Consider the following 22,963-nt stretch of genomic DNA (forward strand, 5'->3'; position numbering starts at 1 on the left):
AGCCCACTGTGCCATGCAGAGGAGGACCACGCACTATTTTTTGGCACGCACAGTTTCCAATCTGAAAGACAAGTTCTAACCATTAACAAAAGGCAGACAGGCTGGTGGGAAGAGAGAAATAAGTAGCATGTGTAATTTTTCACCGGTCAGTAGCCCCTGTGGGGCTGGGGGCTCCCTGGGGGTGCCTGAGCCAGCAATGGCAGCCAGGGCCTTCTCCCATCACCGCAGCCAGGAGCGGGGCAGCCTGGTCGTCAGGGGCCTCCCTGGGGCCAGCCTGGCCCAGCAGTGAAGCTGAGGGCAACCATTTGTGGGCTGGTGGCATAGCTGGTGTAGGACAGGGCTGTGGGGAGCCGGTGGCCTTGGGCTGGGCTAAAATGGTGTCGTGGGCCACAGGCAGTGTGGGCGAGAAGCCTGGTGGAGAGTGGCCAGGGTCAGGGAGGCCGGTGGGTGCCCCCAGCGCTTGGAGATGTGTCCCCGTTAGGTAAACAGCAGCATTTTGTTTGACTGTAATGTATGGTACATAGAGCCACACCATCCACTCAAAAAAAAAAAAAAAAAAAAAAAAAGGCAAAAAAAAAAAAAAGCTAGGCTTCTGTTTCATGGTTTATAAGCAAATAAGTGATGGCGGTCAAGGGGTTTCTTTGGGCCCAATCTATGTAGCTTGGTGGTGATGTGAGTCAAAAATTGTCCTTAGCCAAGCGTTCCCCTCCTGGGCATGCCTGGTGCCGTGCCTTATGCCACTGTCCTAAGCAGTGAGCTCATTCCTGCCGGTTGTACTCGGTATATATCTGTGCGATGCAGTATATGTCTCACTGCCGAGCGCAAAACATTCCTTTCACTGTATCCCAATTTGTCAGGGAACATGGCCCACTTACGCAAATACAAAATTGCTTTTTGCCTTCTGTCTGGCTATTTGCTTAGGCAGTGCACTGAATTGCTCTTGTAACAGAATAATTTGTTATTATCGATAGAGCTACATCGCACTCTGTGCTGTGATTGCTACGAGGAAGACAGAGCCCACGTTTCGGGAGGGGGACTCAACAGAGAAGAATCTGATTAGCTAATTAAATTGCAATACTGGGATTCTCTAAAAACAACTGTTAGTCTCCATATTATGTTTTTACTGTTGCTTTGCTGTCCTTGCTGACAGACTGAGGGCAGCTGCTGTCTTAGTTCAGTACAGCTGTGAGGAAGCGCCCTTACCTTTCTGTCCAGCTGCGTCCTCACGGCCATCTCACAGCCACACGTTCTGGCCATCGTAGGGTCGTGTTCCTACGGTAGAAATAATTGCTGAATCGGCGTCAAGCATCTTTGCTTGTATTACTGCTCCCTCAAAGGGGATTAATGACAATTGATTTCCCGCTTAGTGGCCTATAGGCAGGTCATCTATAAACAAGATCTTTCAAGCTGTTGGGCTGTGCGGTGTGCTTGAAGTGCTAATGCAGATCTGTGGGTGCAGTTCCAGTGCTCGGCGCTCGCCTCCACATTGCATGTTGCTGCCTCCCCTGTGCTTGTTTAGCATAACTTGTCAAGTGTTCAGGAAGTCATTACTATTAGGCTGTCACCAAAGGCACGCTTGTGGCACAGTCTGATACTTTGCATGCGATCTGTTTTACGTGCTGTACAATCCAGGCTGCCTTTTCCGATAGTTTCCCTTGATTTTTGTGCAGCGTGCGTGACTGTGGCACATAGCAGGCAGTTACAGAGCTAAACATCCTCTCTGCAGCATCCGCAAGAGACTGGTACGAATTCCAGGGTGTGTGACTCATCAGTCAGCTTAGTGCAGCTGAGGCTCCCCTTCAATTTCTAGCACTCCATTCTACGAGAGCCACTTAATGACAGAAGAATTCCTGTGATATATTAAACAGTTTCATTGAGACGCTGGTTCCCTGATAGCATGGCAGCTCCCTGCAGATTCGCTATGGTGTATTTTGTTCCTCTCACACTTGATAATTATTGGCTTGTTACATCATGCTTCTCAGTGAACGTTTACCCAGATAATTAATTCTAGTGAAGTAAATTAAAACTGTACGTAAATTATGTTCACACCTAGTACGCATTGTTTTGAGCCAATACATCAAATGGTCCTTTGGTATGTCTGATAAACTCATTTATTTGTAGCTTGATAAATGCATACATAGCTCTTGGCAATTTTGCTGCCTATAGGGAAGGAACATACAGCATTTTTGATGCTAACTAAATGTTTTTTAAGATGTAATGTCAAGGAGAGTATTAACATCTAGTAGCCTGGTACCTCATAGAACATTTTTATTTCTATTATTTCTAAACAGATATGGGCAAGTAGGTGCTTGATTTTGTCTAGAAAGAGTACAGGAAGACCAATTTGCTTTTTTTTCTTAGGATTTCTTATCCACCGCTGTAACACCGATTTTCACTGTCAAATTGCTAAACGCTAACTAACCCAAACACTCTCCTTGCAGGAGGCCCAGAAGATCAATGGTGGTGGAGATACACAGGCAGATGGGGCCTGCAAACCTACGGATGAAAAAGAGGAGAATGTGGCAGCAGAAGTGGGATGGATGACCTCCGTGAAGGATTGGGCAGGAGTCATGATATCTGCCCAGACATTAACTGGCAGAGTACTTGTAAGTCTTCTATGATATTCTATGTTTGTATTTTAACGGACAATTTGAAACAAATGCTGTGTCCCAGCATTAGTGGAGGATTTTGACTCGGTGCTGATGCAACAAACCAATCAAATCTTGAAGTAAAATAGCAGACTAATTCCCACAGCAAGAGAGAAGCAAAGACAGCAAGTAAGACAAACTGACTTCCAGCCAACCCCCCCAGCCTATTGCAGGTTTTTGGCACCAGGATTTTGAGCTGTGCTAGAAACACTGAGTTTAGTATAATTTCATATTACGTGGTAAAACTATAGGTCTGTTTTGTCTGGAAGTGAAATAGTGCTAGCGAAAATGGATGCCGACTTGGAAAATAAGCACAGGGTTACAACTGCAGATAGTGGTCAGAACTCTAAAGGAAAATCAAGTTTGATTTAGCTATGGAATGGAATTTGTGATACTTTAAATAGATTAGCAATGATTTCATCTTCTTTTGATCTTTCTTTAGGAAATCCTTCCAAGATGTGAACGGTTATCTATCAAATAGAGCCACAAATCAGATACTGATAATATGTGATTTAAAGTTCCACTGCAAAAACTTTATACTTCTCAGTGTTTTTGAATATAATTATTTTATAGCCTTGTCAAATCATACTTTATTGCCAAGGTTGTTGTTTTTTTTTTTTTTTTTTGTGGAGTTCACAGCAGTAAAAGGTATCTCCTGTGTGATTTTGATTAGTTTCATTTTTAGATTGCATGTACTTATAAAGAAACAGCTAAATCGATTTAAATCCTGTTTAAAACTTTTCAGTGAGACTTTTTAACTAGTTTGAGTTAAACTGAAAACAGAATTTATGTCCTTGATTGTTTACTTTGGTAAGGAGATGTTTAACTGTGACTCAGTTCTGCTCTGCAAAGTAATTATTTGGGGTGGGTGGGGGATGGAGGGAGGGACATGGAAGGAAAAAACCCCAAATTGCACTTCCCAGTAAAGTAGTTTACAGTGAAAAGTGGAGGTGACTCAAATTCTGCTGTCTTAGTTCCGCAATAACATTATTTTGATTATTTTTTGCTAAAAGTACCTTATGTGCAATTGCTTATGTTAAATATTGACTTTTATCGGTGGCTTGAAAGCTTGTTCCATTGCTGCTTTTAGCACTACGTCTTCTATGTGAGACCGACATATCGATCATCTTATGGAAAGCGGCGTATTGATCTTCTGCATGTTTTCCTCACATCTTCATCATTAAAAGTGACAAATCTTAGAGCCGTGCTTTTTGTTTCAATATAAGTATCAAGGCTAGAAATCGCCCAAAACCAGAGTCCTATGCAACTAGCTATGCAATCAGAATTTGGCCTGTGTTGTTTTTACTGAGGTATATGTGAGCACAAATACAAACTAACAAATAAGACCAAAACTTAGAACATAAACCATGTTTTTCTATGTATTTCTATTCAAGATACTGGGAGAACTTACTCGGTTCCATTTTATGGCTTGGTTTTGTTTGGTTTGGTGTGTTTTTTTGTTTGTTTGGGTTTTTTTGTTTTGTTTTTTTTTTGTTTGTTTGTTTTGTTTTTGTACTTGCAGTTTACCATTGCATAAAGGACAGGTTTATTTCCAGAGATTTTTGTAGGCAGCTGGCCAATATAATTGGGTCAGATAATTTCTAGAGAGTATATCTATATTCTTGTCAAGGTATAACAGCAGGTATTGTACACATCTGGGCTCACCAATATGACTGAGGAATGAATAGCAATGTATGAATTCTGTTAATTTTGTTCGGTTTAGAAAACAGTATGTATTTATTTTAATGTAGTACTCATCAATTTCAGGATTTGATTTGGTACAGTGTAATTTCTGGAAGACAGTTTCCAGTATGAACTGTTAATTTAAATATTACTTTATGGTTATATTTGCTAAAGGTTAACTGCTTCAATGAACATTTGTGCTAGAGAGAATATTCACATTATTTGTAGCTATAGGATGTAGCTCAGTCAAGCCAATATTTTTGTCAAATTTTATTGTTTGAAAATATTACGACTTATTCATGGATTCCTACTAACTTAACACAGCCTGTTCCTGCCAGCTATTTTATTTCTGAATCAAAGCGTGTAATATTTCCCCCCCCGAAGAAGAAAGAGCTGGTAGCTTTACAGTGCTATGAAATCAAAATTTTATGAGATAACTGCAGCTAAAGTAATTATAGTAAATTTTTATGCTGTGAGAGTTTAAATTAAAATCAAAGTTTTAAGTTGTCCACTGAAAATGGACTTTGGAAGAGAGTTGTAATTGATCTTCAGTTCAGCACGAGCACCTGAAGGCTGTTGTGTAATGGCTGCCTGGGTTTATTTGACAAGTGAAGGAGATAAGTTAGCAAAGTGTTGAACACACATCAGTGTAAAATAGAATCTTATTTGTGTTTTCTGCTCATGGAAAAACACTCTTACCATTATTCTTACCTGGACATTATTTTTTTTTGCCTCCAAAGTGAATCTTAGAGGAATGTCAAGTGCTGTTTGTGGAACCAAAACTGAGTATTTTTTGGACCGTTCTCTACTGGGGTCTGTCACCATGTCTTTGACGTGTCTGGTCTAGCTTATATTTCTTCCCCAGGAACCTTACAAAACAACTTCCTGATTTATCAGTTTGCCTAGGTGCTTTGTGAGTGTCGGAACAAATACTTTTATAGTGGCTGTTCCTATAGTTACCTCTTTAATATTTAAACTTCATGGCTACCCACAGGTGAAGAAAACAAAGGCCCACAGTTTGTGAAACACAGGACAAAATTTGTTTTTAAAGGTCACAGCTTCACATTCATGCAGTTTTACAAAATTGGACATATACATCAGCATAGGACCATTTGCCCAAATCTCTTGTGAAATCATACATTTCTGTTTAGACAATAGATGCAAATCAGTAGGTAACCTTTCAGATACGGAGTAGAAGGCCATCTTCAGCATAGTGGCTGTAGAAGGAGTTTAAAACTTAAATATATTTTTTTTAATTGTAGTTTGAAAAATAGTTTTGAAGAAACAGTACCTAAATCATACATTTCAGTGCATCTGCTGGAAAATAAGGGATGTTGCTTATTGCTTATTTAATCCATTGCTAACAAACACAGTGGCTCAGAAGTCTTTGAAAGAGATGGTTCCCCTCCATACTAGTTTTCTTAAAAAGATTTAATTTATTGGTGGGTCTGAGGGAGGGAAGGGATCTGTAACTGAAATAAGAAGGGCAGAGCTGGGGGGGAAGTGGTTTTAGTCTCCTCCTTTCCTATTCCATTGGTAACAGAGGAAGGAATTACATGTAAAGGCTAAACAGAGGATAAATCAAAACCTTCTCAAACGGTGAAATATTTTGCTTTTGACTTCAATTAAATGTTCCATTGCAAATAAAAATAAATTAATGTTTTAAAGTATCTGAAATGTTCTGTAAAACCTATTTGTGATGGATGTCTGGGCCTGCCAGCAGTGTTTGCTGTGAGGTGGGGAAAAAAACCCAGGCATGTAATTTAAATTTTGGCATTATTTTTTACATGTACGTGTTAGAGCAAACTAGTTGAAGCCAAGGATAGGGGTATTGTGCAAATTAATCTCTGTATACAGAAAAACTTTCACACGTTCTCTGTGGAAATGATTCTGAACACTGGCAGAATTAACTGTCTCCCTGGCACAAAAGCTTCTCATACTGGTGCTCATATGTAAAATTCAGTATTGCTTGCACCTACTTTTTGTTACTTTTTTGGAGCATAGGAGAATTGGTGCTGCCAGTTTTGTGCTTTACTCCACAGAATTGGTCAGTTATGTCTGGTTTCTCAATACAAACTGGTTACCTTTTTTCATTTCTTTTTATGCTACTCCCTCATCATGAGAGTATCTAAGAGCATGTTTATTGGAAAGGATAGAGTCTCAAATATGGCCTGTTAGTATCTCCACTTGTACTGTTAGCTCTTGGTTACACGAGGAGGGAGTTGTGCCTGCTCCCTGCTTCTCAGAGTGTTTTTTTGTTAATTCCAACAGAGAACTATGAGGAAATAGATTTCTGTTCTTTAAGTCTCTAGGAGTAGTTTTCCTTTTAACAAAAGGTGACTTCTTTTTTGGGGTAGAGCAACGTGAGAAACAAGAATGGGAAATTTACTTGTAAATAATTAAACCACCAAATTTTCAATGCATTGGACCATTGCTTGTTTTATCATTATGTCAGCTGCATGTCTTATAGCATCTAATTCTTGTTTGTTAATGACAGTGAGATTAGGTGGAATAGAGGTACAAGTGGCATAGGCTAATGTTGCAGGCGATTCGGTTGTTTACGTGAATGTTCAAGTGCTGAAATACAGCTAGACGTTCCTACTGCTGTAGGAGCAGTTTCTATGCTTGACATCTCAGAAGTGGTTTATACACCAAGGAATATTCAAAGGCTGCCCTTCAGATGAGACTGGGCAGTGTGGAGGAGGACATTTGCAGAGGGTGATGCAGAATGTCTGTCAGTTAAAGCCCTGTTTGTTTTCCGCGCTAGTGCAGAAAGCAGCTGGCTAGGCATGGTGCCTGCAGTTGTGTGGTCAGAATAACCTTTCCTCTCCATTCCGCAGGATTTAAAAGCACTACTGGAACTTAATGTTCTTGATGGCACAACCTCTGAAAATGTGACTTTTGCTCCAAAGTAATATAGATGAGAATTTTACATGCAGTTTCTTTACAGCTTCTTTTAAGAAGATGCTAATCAAACCCATGCAGTTCCAGTTGCGGTTGTTGTTGAGTGGCATAAATATAAATAACAATAAAAGCTAACAGTTTACTCAAAATCTGTTCAGGGAAATATTGGTTTACTTCGAAGTGCTATATAGTGCTGTACATGATGGAAATAACAGATAAAAATTCCGGAGGTGGGTTTCTCAAAGAATCAGACACATTCATAATTAATCTGAAGAAGCAGGAAATTAAAGGTGTTTATGAACTGATTTTGCTTCCTGGAATTAATTTTTTTAAAATCATTTGGGTAAGAAGAAAAAGACCTCCTTAGTTAGATGAAGTGTTCAATATACAAAAGAAAGTCAGATATATATTGTTGAGGTTACCACAGTTCAATCTAAGACACGGTTGAACATGGACTGTCCTTCAAACTGATAAAGAAAGATGAATCGTTATTTCAAACACAAATACAGGAGATAAAATGTTGGAGCAAATTTTTATGTGTTCCATTTTTAATGTGACCTGTAAATGCATAGCAGAGATACAAGCTTTATGTAGCTTGTGCTAAGTGCCCTGTGGTGGTTGTGCCTGCTGCCGTGACTCTTACAGTACCTGAAGGAAACACTCAGAAACGGGTGAATTTGTGCTGCAATGGAGTGTATGAGGCTTTGCTGCTTAATCACTGCATGATGAAAATGTCTTTTAGTTTGGCAGCATTGAAAGAAAGAGAAGAAAAGCCCTTTGGGGAGAGAGGGAAGATGGGATGGCAATTAGTGGCAGTGGTGTATTAATTAAGCTGTTTATTACTAAGTTATTTAATTAGAACATTATTATAGCCTGCTTTATTCATGCTCTTAATATTTATTAACTACATTGAAAAACCCAAAGATGAGGCAGATACTATATGAAGATGCTTTCTTAAATTAAAATAGTGACTATACGTTCCCCAGTATATGCTTAAAATGAAATAGAAATTTTCTATTACATAGTGTGTTTGGAATGTATAATTGTTGCTACATTCTCTCCATCTGTCCAAAAATTCCAGCAGTCTTGTTTTTTTGTTTGACCAGCCCTGACTGTCTTACACATTCAAAGGTTGAAAAATGCAAATCTTAAAAATGTTTTGGCAAGGTAGAACAATGTTTTGAGGTCAGTAATAAAACTTGGGACTAGCTTGGGACTTGGGACTCCCTTTGGCAGAGGGTCTCATTCTTCAAGGTGTACACATTACAGTTTCTGAGAAATTGGTGTCAAAATATGATTAAAAGTCTGAATCAAACACCATCCAGTGAATAGAGAGTGCACTAAATGTTTAACATGGGAAGATTTAGACCCTTGACTGGACTTCTGAAGAGCTGTTAAAAATGCTAGGAGGCCTTACTGGTCATTTAGGGAAAGAGTGGCATCTTGTTGTGATTCTATAGAGATGTAAAGCCTTATGGTTTTCTAATTTGTTTATAGTGATCACAGTTTGATTATAAATAGATGCAGTACTGGAATGCAACTAATTTGCAATAGTCTTGCTCAAGCAAACATTCTGAAGTTTAAGTTGCTTATTTTTGCTTAGATAAGGTGTAGGTTTTGTCCATAAAGAGGTCATAAAGAGATTAAGTAAAAATTATATCAAATAAGAATATCCTAAAAGGGAAAAATACATGAAGCAATAGAATTAGAAGTACTGGTGGTTGGTGGTTTTATTTTTTTTTTTTTAAAAAAGTTTGTATTCAGGTGAATTGCTTGAGAGTTGGAGGAGTGTGTTGAAAAAAGTACAAGAAAAAACAGTGGAATGTTATATATATATGTAATTATAGTAGACTTTCTTAGAAAAAAATGTAAGTATGCTATATACTCCCTGGGTTTGGGTTTTTTTCCAGGATATTTTCACAGCTTGCTTTGCTTTTGCTGCATTATTTTTTTTCTTTTTTTTTTATCCTGAAGGAGAGGACTCAAATTCTTTTAACACTGACAGGGGAAAAAAAACCCTACCACCTCTTGTAATAAGTTGCAGTTGCCTAGCAGCCACAGTGAAATTTAGCAGCATAGAAAGTATGTGGGGGCTCTCCTATTTCCAAAGGCAGTAACGGTTGCTCAAAGGATAATTTGGTATCCTTGACAGATACGAATTTGGAGAGGGCAGGTACATCTAGTATACATACAGATTTTTTGACAGTGTTCTTGACAATATCAGCTACTTTACGAGATATGCAAAGCAGGAAGAGAAACCTTGAGCAACCTTGAGTATGCAACATGGCAGAATTTGAATATGTATTTTAACAAGTTTCTCAAGCATAAACAAAGTTCTTACAAATTCTGGGCTGTCTTTTTCTTTCCCTTGTTGGGACCCTGTCACCCCAGAGATGTCTTGCCACCAATTTTCTTGTGGAATTAACATATACTCATTTTCTGAGCACCTGTACTGGTCGTAGGACGCAGTTGATCTGAATAGGACTTAATTGAGAATAAAAAGTATTAATTGACTTGATAACAGAAATCAAATGTATTTTTCCGTGATTTAGTTTTTCTTTTAGTCTATTATATATATATGTATATATATATAAAAGACTGATCTTAGAAAGAAAGATTAGTCTTTCATACTCATAATATCCCATACCCTTTCCAAATCCAAACCTGACGTTGGTAGTTCAGCAGTGAAGCACATGCATTCTTAATAACAGGTTTTTTTGCGGTCTGGTGGCTATGACATTGCAGTTTTTCTGAGATAGTTAAGGAAAGTTTGGCGTGACCTATAAACTCTCCTAGTTAGACACAAATAACTAGTGCCTTATTTTCCCTGTACTGTGCTCTAGATTTCTGAACTAGAGGAGAAGGGAGAAGCGTTTCTGAGCCTCCAGGTCTGACTGTGCAGGCAGGAACCACAGGTTGTTCCATGTCTTCAGTGGTCTGGGTAATTTTGGTTGGATTTTTTTTGTGTGTGTGTGCGCGTGTGGTGTTCGTGGTGGGATTTTTTTGTGTGATTGTTTTTTTAAATTATTATTATTTATTTAATATTATGTTCACGAAATGAAGGTGCCTATGAAGACTTGTTTTCATTAGAAAGTAAAATAGTTCACAAAGGTTAATGCAAAATCGCAGTTTCTCAGAATATGATTGAAAGTTTTCAAAAGGTGTTCTAAAGTTTCAGTACAGGGTTTACTGTCATCCCATTTCAGGACAGAAAGTAAACTTTTCATTTCTACTCAGTGCTAAATCCGCTTCTAATTCGTAGCAGAAAAAATGAGATTTTACCTGACCGTTTGGGACTGCTAAACATTTCAGGGCCATTAGAATAATTGTAATTTATCTAATCACATTAACCATTACTTTGCCTTTTTACATCTCCCTGAAGATGACAGAACAAGAAGTAGCTGTAAATAAATGAAGTATCCATCCGTCTCTTAAGGCAGATGACTATTTTTATTTTATGGATGAAAAAATTAAAACACAGACGAGCTGATGACAACCTCAAGGCGTAGAAATCAGTAGCACGCTCATACCCATGGCGAGCAAGTATGTGGCAGATGAACTTCAGTGTGTGTAAAAGTAGGGCAATGTATCGAGAGGAAAAAAAAATCTAAACCACATGTACATGATTCTGAAGCCAGATATGTACATATAGCTGAGGAAAGGTTTTGGCATTACCATGGACAGCTCTTTGAAATAATTGACTGACTCTGGGCATCGTTAAGAACAAGGCAGATGACATAATTTTGCTACTTTAAAAAAATCTTTATGTACCCACATCTTGAGTACTGTTTGAAGTGCTTATTTTTATGTCTTAAGGGTGACAAAGTAAAGGACAGAAAAAGGCAACAGAAAGAATAAGGGTGTGAGATAGCTGCCTTATGAGGTAAAAATTACTGGGACCTTTCAGTTTAGAGAAAGGGCTGGTGAGGGATATGGTCAGCATTGACGAAGGAAGGTAGTGGACAATCTTTGCCAAACTTATTAACCAGATGCTAAAACCAAGGGCAGCTTAAGGAAGTTATTAGATCAACTTAAAGATTTTAAAAAAAGTTTGTTTGTTTGTTTTTTTAAATATAAGAATCAGTGAACTCCTGGATTTATTTATTTATTCTCTTTTTTTAGAAGTCAGATTGTATAGACAGTGTCAACAGCTTCAAAAGATATATTGGACAACTGGGCAACAGATATCAAACAGCTATTTACAGAGTATAAGAATGAGTAATATTCCAACATAAATTTTCTAAAGAGTGTATGTGAGTGTAATGGACTGTGGAAAGTTACTGTTGTTTCCTGTTCTTCCTAAAAAGCATCTTGTGTTAACAGTCAGAGATTTGTTTGTCTGCTAGATCGATGACTGAACTGGCTTTGGGGGGTATTTTTTATGGTTTGCAGTCATACCTTCTAATCACTAGAACAAAGTTTATACTCACTCTAGATGCTAAGATTAATAGAGTAGAAAAAGGAGGCATTCATCTAGTCAGACAGGAGAGAGATGGAGGAGCATGTTACCTTGAATATGTAGTCATTCAAATACTCATGAGTTTTGTTTATTTAACAGTACATGTATTTCTGAATCTATGTGTACAGATTTTTGTGTTGGTGGTTTGGGGGTTTTTTTTGATGGTTTTCTGAGGTGCAAAGTGATGTATATGCATTTTAGATTATATGCTATTACATCTGTGTACAAGTTTCCTTTTCCTCACTCTGGTCAACAAATAAGAGAAATGTCATAAGTACTAAAGGTCACAGTCTTACAAGTTAGAGCGTTTGTGTAAGGACAGCACACAAAGCTGCTCAGATTGTGCCGTTCTGCCTGTCAGTGCAACTGTACAGATTAGTCCATTGCTGCTGTTCACAGATGATGAACTGCTTGTTGATGGTTATTATTTACCTACTGCTTCTAGAGATTAATTTGGATTCTGCTCTGCTCTCCTGAGAAATGGACTTTGTTTCATAATTTTTAATGTTTTGTAGGCCTTGGTGGCACATAAACGAATCCAAGAGGTATGTTCTAGGTTGCTTTGATCTCCTGTGACAATGATGGGGGCTATTTCCAGGGTTTCCATAGGAATAGAAACAATGCTTCTCCGTTCGAGTTCATGAGATACTGAATGATAATGGCATAGAGTAGGAAGTGTTGAGTAACTCTTGCTGGTTTCTATGGCAACAGCAGCTAGTTTAAGTTCTGTTTATGCAATTTCTTTTTCTGAATATTTATTTATTATTGACAGTACCAAGCATTGTTTTGCAGGGTTTGTGTTTTGGATCAAACAGTGGGCTTCTCTCCAGGGTCCTGTGGGAGAGAAGGTTCTTTCAGTGTACTTATTTTTTCAGCATTGGACTATTCGATTCTGCAGTGTAGCTGTAGCACTTCTTGTTGTCACTACACCTTTAAGGGAGCCACCTTCTGTTTGCTGAATCTGCTGTAATTTCAATTGATCTACTCTCTTGAATACAATGACAAGTAAAAAATTAATATTTAGTGGTTAAGCTAAAATAATAAAAACAAGAAAGTGCTAATTTCTCAGTATGAGGCAGTATGTAGGACCAAGAAGTTACTTTATTATCATCTCCTATACTGTAACATTGGAAGAAAGGTGGCTGACATTCTTTCCCCATCAGCTTGCTTTTCAAGTTAATGCATGCCAGTCTTAGGCTTTCTTTTTCTGTTAGGTGTCCCATGAAGTGTATGGCTGATCAAACATAAATAGTGTTTTTTCTCTTGAACTCTACCAGTTTTAAGTACTGCTAGGTGGGGATGGGTTAGGTGGGCATAAGGTGGACATACAGGCTAAAATAAAATCAAGAAGAGGTTAAACAGTGTGTTTCATAAAAGAATGACCTGAACTATATGGAGAAGTGGACTTACATTGGACTTAAAGCCTTGCATTTGAATTACTAGCTCAGAAAGTAGAGAAATAGAAAAATTAAGTCTGTATGTCACATACAGTTCATAAATGTTAATCTTAATTAAAACTACTGATTTTTAAAAGCTTTCTTTTTGTAAACCAGATTTTGGTGTAGGCTAATCCACGTTATTTCTGTGGTGTTTCAGTCAAGTTTATAGCTGCTGCTGGGGGGATTACCTACTGTAAAGCTAGTTTCAGAAACTTTCTGCTGTGCTGCAGGGACTTCTGTGACCTCTAGATAGGTGGCCACACTTATAGAGTCTATTCTTGATAGTATTATGAAGCACGTGACTCTTGCTACAGTGGGCATATATGTCCTCTGCTAGCATCTTTGACATCTACCACTCCTTTATTTCTAACATAGCTATGGCATTCTGTCATTAAAATGAAGAAAAGCAAACGCATTTAAAAATCATGTTGTATCAAGCTGTGGATTGTATGAATATTTGGAGAAAGTCGAGAAGTTAGTATTCAGACAGTTATGGTAAAACTGGCTTAGGGAAACTGCTGTTTTAGAGGTTGACTTGTTACACAAATCTTTATTGTTGAAAAAATATTTGTTAGGCTGTGTCACTATATTAATGTTAAATGTAAGTTAGGAAAAATCCTTGCTACCTTTTTCTTAGATACAGCTAGAAGGAAAGTATATAAACACAGGAATGTTCCTTCTGATAACGTGCTGCATCCTCATGATAAGAATGTGGTGCAGAGGAGATTTCCCTTCTACCTATGGGCCGCTGACAATAATCAGATATCAAACAAAAGATATGGATGCAACTGTTGCAAATGAACCATGTTTGCAAAGCTCGCCAGTGGAGACAGATGGCTTCCCCTTAAGGCATTTGTTGTTCCCATGCAAGGGGCTGCTCTGATGATGCAGTTGATAATGTTGTTTGTTTAGTATTTTTTCTCTTTGCATTTAGTGTATTTGATAAAATTGTGCTTGTAATCCAAACACTGATGTGATAATGCATATTTTTAAAGTTAATTCTGTTTATGTGCAGCTCTGCCATCAATGATTTAGTGTCAGGCGTGGGGTGAATGAAACGAACTGCTAAGCTTCGAGTTAAAAAGAAAAAATAACAATCTCCTTTTTGGTGTTTAGCAAAAAGTTATAGTTTATTTCCATACAAAATTCTGTCTAGCAAAACCAGTTTCCTTTTGCTTCTTAAATACACAGTATTTTTTTTTGTTTGTTTGTTTTAAAACTGTTTTTTGATAGTTACTTGAATATGTACAAATTTCCTGAGAAACATTCTCGGGATATTCTGCTTGGCGTCAGTAGCTTCACACGGCTCCTCCGATGCGTGTTGCTTTGGCACAGGAGGTGCCTCTGTGTTTTACTTAATGCTTTATTTCATCTCCAAGCGCTGCAGCAGAGACAGCTTCACAGTTTACCACTAAAGCTGCTGAAAGTCCCACTTTTCCTGTGAAGTCTAATGTCTGTCCTGCTGCTGGCAGAATTATATGCCATTTAGCCAGAATCAGTTAAAACACTGGTTGATGACGTGCAGGAGTCACAAGCCTAATTTGACATATTCCCTAGACTTTATATATCTATATATGTGTATGCGAATGGTTCTCCTTATTGGGTAAGGTTCAGAAGGCTTGGTTCGGTCTGAAGTAACGCCGTACAACATACTAGTTAATCTGAGAAGGGAGCAGGAAATGTAATGGTAGAAAGTAGGATGAAAAAGTTGTGAATTTGAAGTAAAGACCAGGGAATATTAACTGCCTGTTTATGAGTTCACCTGGAAGCTGAAAGCTCTCTGGGTCTTGTTGAAGTCTACAGCAAAATGCCATGAGTTTAAGGGTGTAAACTGGCATGTCTGCTCTGACTGGTCCTGCTCCCCCTTTCCCAGTAAGAGAGTCTTCATCCTGCAGGGGCTTCCCTTTATCTCTGGATATGGGTAGGAGGAATGTTTCACTAGGGAAGGCAGGAGAAAAGGAGTGAGCTATTCATATTTTCTTGAAAGGGGAAGGGATGGGACTTATCATAAGTTTGAAGTAGCCCTGCTGCTTCTTTCAGTCTTGTGAAGATTGCTTCTATTCGGCATAGCTAGGAGAGATGAGGGAAAAGGCAATTTCTGCGATGTAATTCTAATTCCATGCCTTCTAATGAGCTATAGAACTGCTAACTCTGGTCATGGAGTGGGGCTCACAAACCTAACTTAATTGAGGCAGGGTAGGTACAGAATGGATGAAGGGAAACGAAGCTGATTCTTCCTTTATTTCTAGTCCAGACTTCAAAAAATGTGATTTCAAACACAGTGTAACTGTTACTGCTTAGAATGAGGTTCCCACATTAGGAACTGAGGTGAAATGTGGAAACCTGATCCTGCCTTGTGTAGATAGATACTCTTCGCTGCATGCAAACTAAGCCATCCACTGCTGTCAGATGCCTGCAGTCCTCTCATTGAAAAACAAGTGACTCCTACGTACTGTTAAAAAACCAGTTTATGCCTGTCAGGGTAAAATCTTGCAATAATTACTTCTGTAGAGATGAGTAGATTTAGCGATCCATCTGATTGTTGTGATACACTACATGAGATACTGTCATGAGCCTGCTGCAAAGGGCAGCAGCGTGCTAAGCTTTTGCCCGGAGGTGCACTATTTTCTTTGTTGTTGTCAGCCATTATATTTCATCCTGTAACATGCATCCTGAAGGTGCCGAATGTACCTCGAGAACGTATAGCCACGTGTCTTGGTAACAAGCAAGTATGTTGTCCTCATTTTAGTGTCAATGCAAAATATTTGCAACATCTTTGCAAGCAGTTTAATTTTATAGTTTGTCCTTTTTAATCTGTCCCTCAAAAAGAGAAAGGAAGACTAGCCTTGTGACTTCAGTTCTCTTGGTTTTGATTTTTAAAACTGTTGAACCCAAATACTATAAGATGAAACCACACACGAATGTTGAAGTAGAAGGATGGACAGAGCAGGCTGTTAGGGTGGCGGTTCTGTATGTGTTTGGAATGTCATTAGACTGGACAGTGTTGCATGCCACCATTTTGACTGCATGCTACGGTTTAGCAACCATGCATATGTCAAGAGAAGCTGGCACAATCAGTTCTGTTGCTTTATCTAAATCAAATAATTCTGTATTCTGCTCTAAGCCATGTAAACAAAGCTTAACTGTCACATTCTCCTACCCCTCAAAAGCCTGGCGTAGTATTATGTATGGAAACCCAGCACAAGTATGAAAAGATTAATTCAGCAAGGTCTTTCTTGAATATGCTAGTAGTTTGCTCCCATTTTATTTCTTTTTCAAGACTAAATTATTTTTTTTTTGTTCTCCACAAAGGCCTGAGTGAATTTTGTCATTGGTGCTTATGCCTAAGGATTTGTTTCAATGAATGTGATCAGGCTGCACTCTGTCAGACTAGACTTTAAAGTCCTTTTCTGCTCTACTTAAAGGATTGCAAAGTATTATTGAAAATAATGAAGTACATGAAATCAAAGTTCTTCCATATAAGAAAAGCAATATAAATCAGCATGCTGAACATAAAAAAGGCTTGGGTGTCACACTTAACAGAAATATATTTGAGAAGCCTGTAAATATTTTCCCATCAAACTCTAAAGATTTTTTGTAGTAAAGATTCCCTGTAGATGACTTTTTCAGAATTACTTTTGTTTTCTCTCCATTACCAAATTGTTTGGGGTGAGTTTGATGGTTTTCAATTTGCTGTTGTAGAAGGCTGTGAAAAGGTGCTAAGAAACCCAGGCCAGTGGTGTATAGGTTTGCAGTTGCTGTTTGGTGTTTGTAAGTACAATAGACATTTTTTTAGGGATCTCCAGACTGGAAAAGATTGTCAGCCACTGGCTTAAATCCATTGGAAGAGTTACTTGCTCACAAACCTGCCCTCCCTTTGAAGTATCAGCTAGAGGACATCGAATAGATGGTGCAGTGCATAACAGTAATTCTGAACTTCCTGAGCATTTTCTGTCACCCTTGGAAAAATAATGTGTGCAGTGTGATTCAGTAACTGCAGCATAGGACTGGAACTTTGGCACGGTTTCTGTTTTCAGCAATAACAGTGACTTGGGTGATTTTCAACACGTAACTAAACTTGCTATTCTCTGTTTCTGTGCAAGCTAGGATTAAAAATAATTACCCGTGCTTGTAAAAAGTATTGAAATCAGCTTTTAAAAAGTACTGAAATCAGGGACTTTAGTGGAAATTGTTTCAACTCTTCCGACACAGGTTTTCCAGTCCAAAATACATTTCTGTTCTATATAGTTAAATCCATCTAGTATTATGAAATAGATATTATATCATCTTTATATAAATACAATTATGTACACACATCTATCTTTATTTATATATTAATTATTTTTACTTCCATATTTTGCAACTGAAGATGGCTTGTTCATCTATCCAAATATTTTTTTCACTATACCGACTCTTTTCCTTAGTGTTTTTGTTCTGCATTTCTGCTTTTTTATCTGTTTTGGGCCTGATAGGTGCAGACATATAAGCAATCTGTATTTTTCCTTGCCATTCAGTCCATTAGACTCATTATGTATTCTTTTTTGGAAAGAGCCTTGGGCATCAACACTAGTTGCTCATTGTCCTTTTATAGCTGATGGCTCTTAATGTGAAAGACCTATTTTTAAAGATGCAGTTCTGTTGCATATCCAAAGCCACAGTTGTATTTCTACAAACGAAAAACCTGCCTGTGCGAGGTCTTCTCTTATTTCCCTTAAGAGAACGTATCATGTGGTTAAAACAAATGTTAAATCTGGTTTTATGAAACTTGTTATACTACTAGTTGAGAATTAATCACATGAGTTAAATCACTGATCTGGAGTAATAGGAATAAGCAGAAGCTGAAGTCTAAGAAATTTTGGTTTGCCACAAAGTAAGCATTGGATTGAGAGAGACTTCAGCTTTCTCTTATCTGGTGTAGTAAAGAATATGATACTGGCTTCTTTCACATAACGGAATTTTATGTTATCTTTCTGATTATTTGGGGAATAGGAATGTGTGCAAAGGCTTGGAAAATCTTCAATGTTGTTGCACTTTAAGAATTAACATGTTAATTGTATGCAGCTTTATTACCAGCTTTTAGCTCTCATTTACAGGTACAGTGACGAGTATGTAGGAATCCTCTTTCCCATTTTAAGGTTTAATATTACAGCAAGATCTGAGTCGGCAGGAGTATCGGCATTTCAGTGTTATTCAGGTGTTTATGTAAACTCGTCTCTCTATAGCATACTAATACTTTGAAAATATCTTCTATAATTAGTATAAGGTGTCTTCACTGCAAATTACGCATCACAATTTGATATGGTTTACAAGGTTAGGATATCGGGAATAGCAAGCTTTTTTTTTTAACAGTATCAGTGTGAAAGAAAACAGGATACATTTAATAGAGCACTGTATAAGGAGATCAGATAGTTCATGTTTTCATTTTAATGATAATGTGTTTGGATCCCCATTGGGTAAACCCTTGTGTCTTTGATAAAAATGAACCCGTTAGCAGCCCGTTAGATGTGAAAATGATTCTAAAAACCGACTGAGTTCATTAATTAAGTGCATCTAGCCCACTAGAAGGTTTAAATTACATTTCCAATTTTGTTTGTTGGTGTAAAAGTACTTTTTTTACCCCCCCTGAACTTATTGCACAATTCAGGAACCTTATTTATTCCATTATGACTTCAGTGTAATGCCATTATTTTCAGGATTTTCCATTTATTTGATTCCAGTTTATTTAACACAGAAAGCATAGATGAAACAGTTTATGATGTTGCTGAAATGCAGAGTTGTTTGGCCAACAGAATTTTGAGACCATTGAGAGGTTACATGGAAAGGTTTTCAACACTTCCCACGCTGCAGTATATTGCAGTGGAATGCATTCATGTTGTCTTGCTTGCCCAGAAGAAAAATTGAGAGGAGGTATTTTAAAAATATATACTGTAATCAGTTGCAAGTGGTGTGGGTTTTGTTGTTTTTTTGAGTGATCTCTTTGCAGTAAATTAGGCCTCACCGTTTGATATTGTTGGCATTGGACTTTAAGCATCCCAGGTTTTCTCCAGCACATTGTGGCAGCCTGAACTGTATGCGGTTTTAATACCTGGTTGCCATTAAAATACTCTGTAGAGAGAATTGTGATAGGCATTTTTGAAGCCCAAAGCCTTGTCTTTATGGGAACTCGGGGGGTTGGTGCTGATGATACCATGTTTCTTCAGACTTTTACATTATCCTTAGTGAATATTTCAACAAGTTCACTTGGTACTAAATTAAGGCATGCTCTTTGGCTCCTTTTGATGTGATAGCCTCTCTACAACTTTAAATACAGTAAGATGAACTGATCAGTTCTCTGCTGGTTAGTCCTATCATTTATTGCAAATGGGGGACTTGATGTTTTTGTGTTACTGGTTCAGGTGCTTTATTCTTAAACTCCCAAATCACTCGGACCTTTCTGTTCTCCGATCTTGACCTTTTGTGTGTGGTGTTGTGTTTTGTGTTTTTGGTTTTTTTTTTTGTGTGTGTTTGGTTTTTGTTTTGTTTGGTTTTTTTATTGCATTGAACGTGTCCGAGAGTACCAGACTGGGACATTTCAATGAACAGTTCAAGGATTCTGTTTCAGATGAGGAACTGTGTTTCTGTATCAGATTAACTACTTCACTTTTATTGTAAAATTGGTCTTCTAACTTACTCCTTCTCCTTATCTTAAATTTATAATATTGAAGAGGTGTACATTAGCAGCAGAGATTGTTTTAAAAACTACTTCACAAAAGGATGATTTATAGAAATGTTAGGCTGTCTGCAGTCTAGAAGAGCTGATTTGAGACAGGAAAAAGGGATCTGCTTGTCAAGGAAACTCTTTTAGGGGCTCCTAACCCACTAAGGAGGATAGTCAGAGTGGTTTTCAACTGAGAGGCAATAAAATGCAGGAGCTGGATAAGTGTCTGTTTTACCGTTTCGAAGTGCTCAGTGGTGGTGGGGGGCTGGCACTGGCAGAGGAGTTAACCAGCTGTTTTATAAGCTGGCAGAGTCTATAAGGACAACAAAAGGCACTATTAGCCTTAAAGGTGCAGTTCATTGATGAGATCTGTTAGTCTGTAATGCACTGTCATGTCTTGTGCTTAACCTGTAGGTAGAAACAAACAGTGCAACCTGTACTTTGAGGAGTTGTGGCTCGCTGTCATCTCTCAGGTTAAAAAGAAAGCAGTGCATCTCTGATTCGCTTGCATCTTCAGAAAGCTATGTGCATGCCTCTTTTTTTTTTTTTTTTTTCCCCTCCTAATACAGTGATTTTTTTATTTTTTTTTTACAATTTTATTCTTGTGGATGATATAAAGTCCTTCAATTTCTCTAACAAAGTACAAAGTTATGTCCAAGAATTCTGATGTCGGCATGAAAAGAAGTGATAACAAAGGAAGGCAGTAAGTGCCTTCTGTTCCTCTTATTGGTCTTGGATGTTGGATTAGTTTCAGCTTGAGAGATTGAAAAAAGTGGTTTAACACTGCGTAAAAATGAATAACTGACTAGAAAGAATTCAGCTGAAACATGAGTTTCACATGGGAAGCCTTCATTAAATATGAATGTGTATAATTAGTAGTTCTACGGCTTTATCTTTCAGCTTGTACTAGGAGCAAAGTTTTATTGACAGTTTATTTTCTTCATCTTTGTATTTTTTCTACTTTTTAGACTAGAAGATAAGCATTGCGAAAGGAGGAGAAAAGGTATTTTGCTCAATGTAATCAGAAACAGAAGTTTTTAGTGCTTTTTTTAAAAAAAAATATTTTTAAGTAATTATTTTCAATTTAAACTTGCCATGTAGAAAAAGGTGGCAGGAGTATGTTTGCTATTACAAGCAGTTACTTCAAAGTGACATTGAAACATGGTCAAGTATTGTAAAAACAAAATACATGCCTTTGCTAGCAAAAAGAAAAAAGTCTAAAAAGCATCATTTAGCTTACAGAACTGTTGAAAAATGTGTTATATGAATTACTTTTCCTTGCTCACTGGCTTGGGTTAATAAATGTGTAGTGTGGTTCATTATGAAAATGTCTAAAGTGAGGTCAGAAGGGGAAAAAAAACTATCTAAGGAGCTGTAGGACTGAAAGCGTTTTAAAACACACAGTGAAATTTGTTTCTAGCTTCTGGGTCAAATTTTGGTCTCGTCCATATTGGTGTAATTTAACTGAAGTTAGTGCGGTCAATCCACATTTACACTGGTTTAATTGAGGACAGATGTAGTCTGGTATTTTCAAGGATGAAAATAACATATTTGGAAGAGTGTGTTCTTGTCAGAGCCAAATGAAACTTTATCAGAGACACCTGCCTTCTTGCAAGAAGCTTAAAAACTAATATATGTGCAGGCGTATTGTTAATTTAAAACTAATTATGGGGTGCTTCTTAAAGAAAGGTGAATAAGCTTAAGAATTGAAACAAAACAAAGCAGAAAAACTTGCCTGCTACAATGCTCCAGGGAATTTTCCGGGCTCGAGGTCAGAGCTATTGAATAGAAATTAAATCCTGTCAAGCCTTCCCCTTGGCAGGACCAGATATGCACATACAAATCATATTTAATGGCAATAACAGTTACAGGTTGAGAAAAAAAATTGGCTGGAGCAACTTCTTATGTGTTTGAAGACAATCTGGTTTTTATATGTTTCCCTGTAGCACTTCGTGTTTTCTTTTCAGTTTTGGAATGCCATGCTCTTCTTTGCAGACTGAGTCTGTATGAGTTTCAAGATAGGACACTGATGCTGGAAACTTCAGTAGAAATATTCAAACTTATCAGTGAGGTTTTTTCTCTTGTGTATGACTACAGATTTATATTTTTATTCCCAAGCCATAGTTCTATCTCATTCTGGAAGCCCAGCCATTTTTATTTTATTGGTAAATGACATGAGATAAAGAGTGAACTGTTCCTTTTTCCCGTTTTTGTTGGAAGGTAATGGGAATCAGTAAGTTTCAGAATAATGTTGTTTCTCATACAGTTTTCAAATAGTGCTCTTTCTGCCTATAGACTGCTGAGCTGAAGGTCCATTAAATGTAGAAATCTGCTGATACGGAAAGATCAGTGTGATGGTTATTCCCAGGGACGTGAGTATATATACATGTAGTACTTCAGTAAGGATATTCTCAAAAGAAACTCATTCTGTATGTCTTCTGCTGATTTCAGTGGGAGCAGGGTTTAGCCATTACATTAAGTTATTAAACAGTATGCATAGGTTTTAAAGTATAAGGGTTAGGTTTGGTTAGTGTTCTGAAGTAGTACTTGCTCATTTGAGGTACAGTGAGACTAAGATACCCGCTTTTAATGCAGAATGTGATAACCTCATTTCCTTTTTGACTTTGTCTTACGAAATGTTACACAAATTGTTAGATTTCTTCATTTCTCAGTCATCTATGTATAATGCAGACCTGATACTTCTGTGTTTCTGTAATGCATTTACTAATTTGATAATAAAATAGTCAACAGCAAATTTACTTGGATGAGTAAACATTACTTGATTTTTTTCTACATTTAAGAAAAATTTGTTGCAAATAACTGATTTTTGAAGTAATTCCTTCTTTGTTTGAGTAATGCGTTGAAAGCAGGGTGTTGCTTTTAATTTAAAACTGTTAAAAGCATTGACATGAAATCACAGGAAGGAAGTGTTTTTGGAATGGTTTTAATGATTTACATCTTGCATGTAATTTTTCTGTTCCATATCCTATAGGATTAGACATAGGACAGTGAGGATGTTTCTCTTTATTGCCATACTGATTACCCTTAAACTGGCATGGATAAATCAATATTAGGTAATAAATAAAGATGAATTTTAGCCTTGCATTTTAAATGAGAAAAAATTATTAGGTTT

At 37.5% G+C, this 22,963-nt stretch overlaps 1 protein-coding gene across 24 annotated transcripts in view; it reads left to right on the forward strand.

Moving 5' to 3' along the window:
• KCNMA1 (potassium calcium-activated channel subfamily M alpha 1) overlaps positions 1-22,963 on the forward strand; it is a 505,618-nt gene that overhangs the window by 133,447 nt on the left and 349,208 nt on the right. For all 24 annotated transcript variants that reach the window (XM_056351515.1, XM_056351517.1, XM_056351514.1 and 21 more), the window contains one exon: positions 2,442-2,606. In XM_056351515.1, coding sequence (XP_056207490.1) covers positions 2,442-2,606 — 165 coding nt within the window. The remainder of the gene's footprint in view (positions 1-2,441; positions 2,607-22,963) is intronic.

Source organism: Falco biarmicus, chromosome 9 (assembly GCF_023638135.1).
Source record: "Falco biarmicus isolate bFalBia1 chromosome 9, bFalBia1.pri, whole genome shotgun sequence".
Classification (NCBI taxonomy): Eukaryota; Metazoa; Chordata; class Aves; order Falconiformes; family Falconidae; genus Falco; species Falco biarmicus.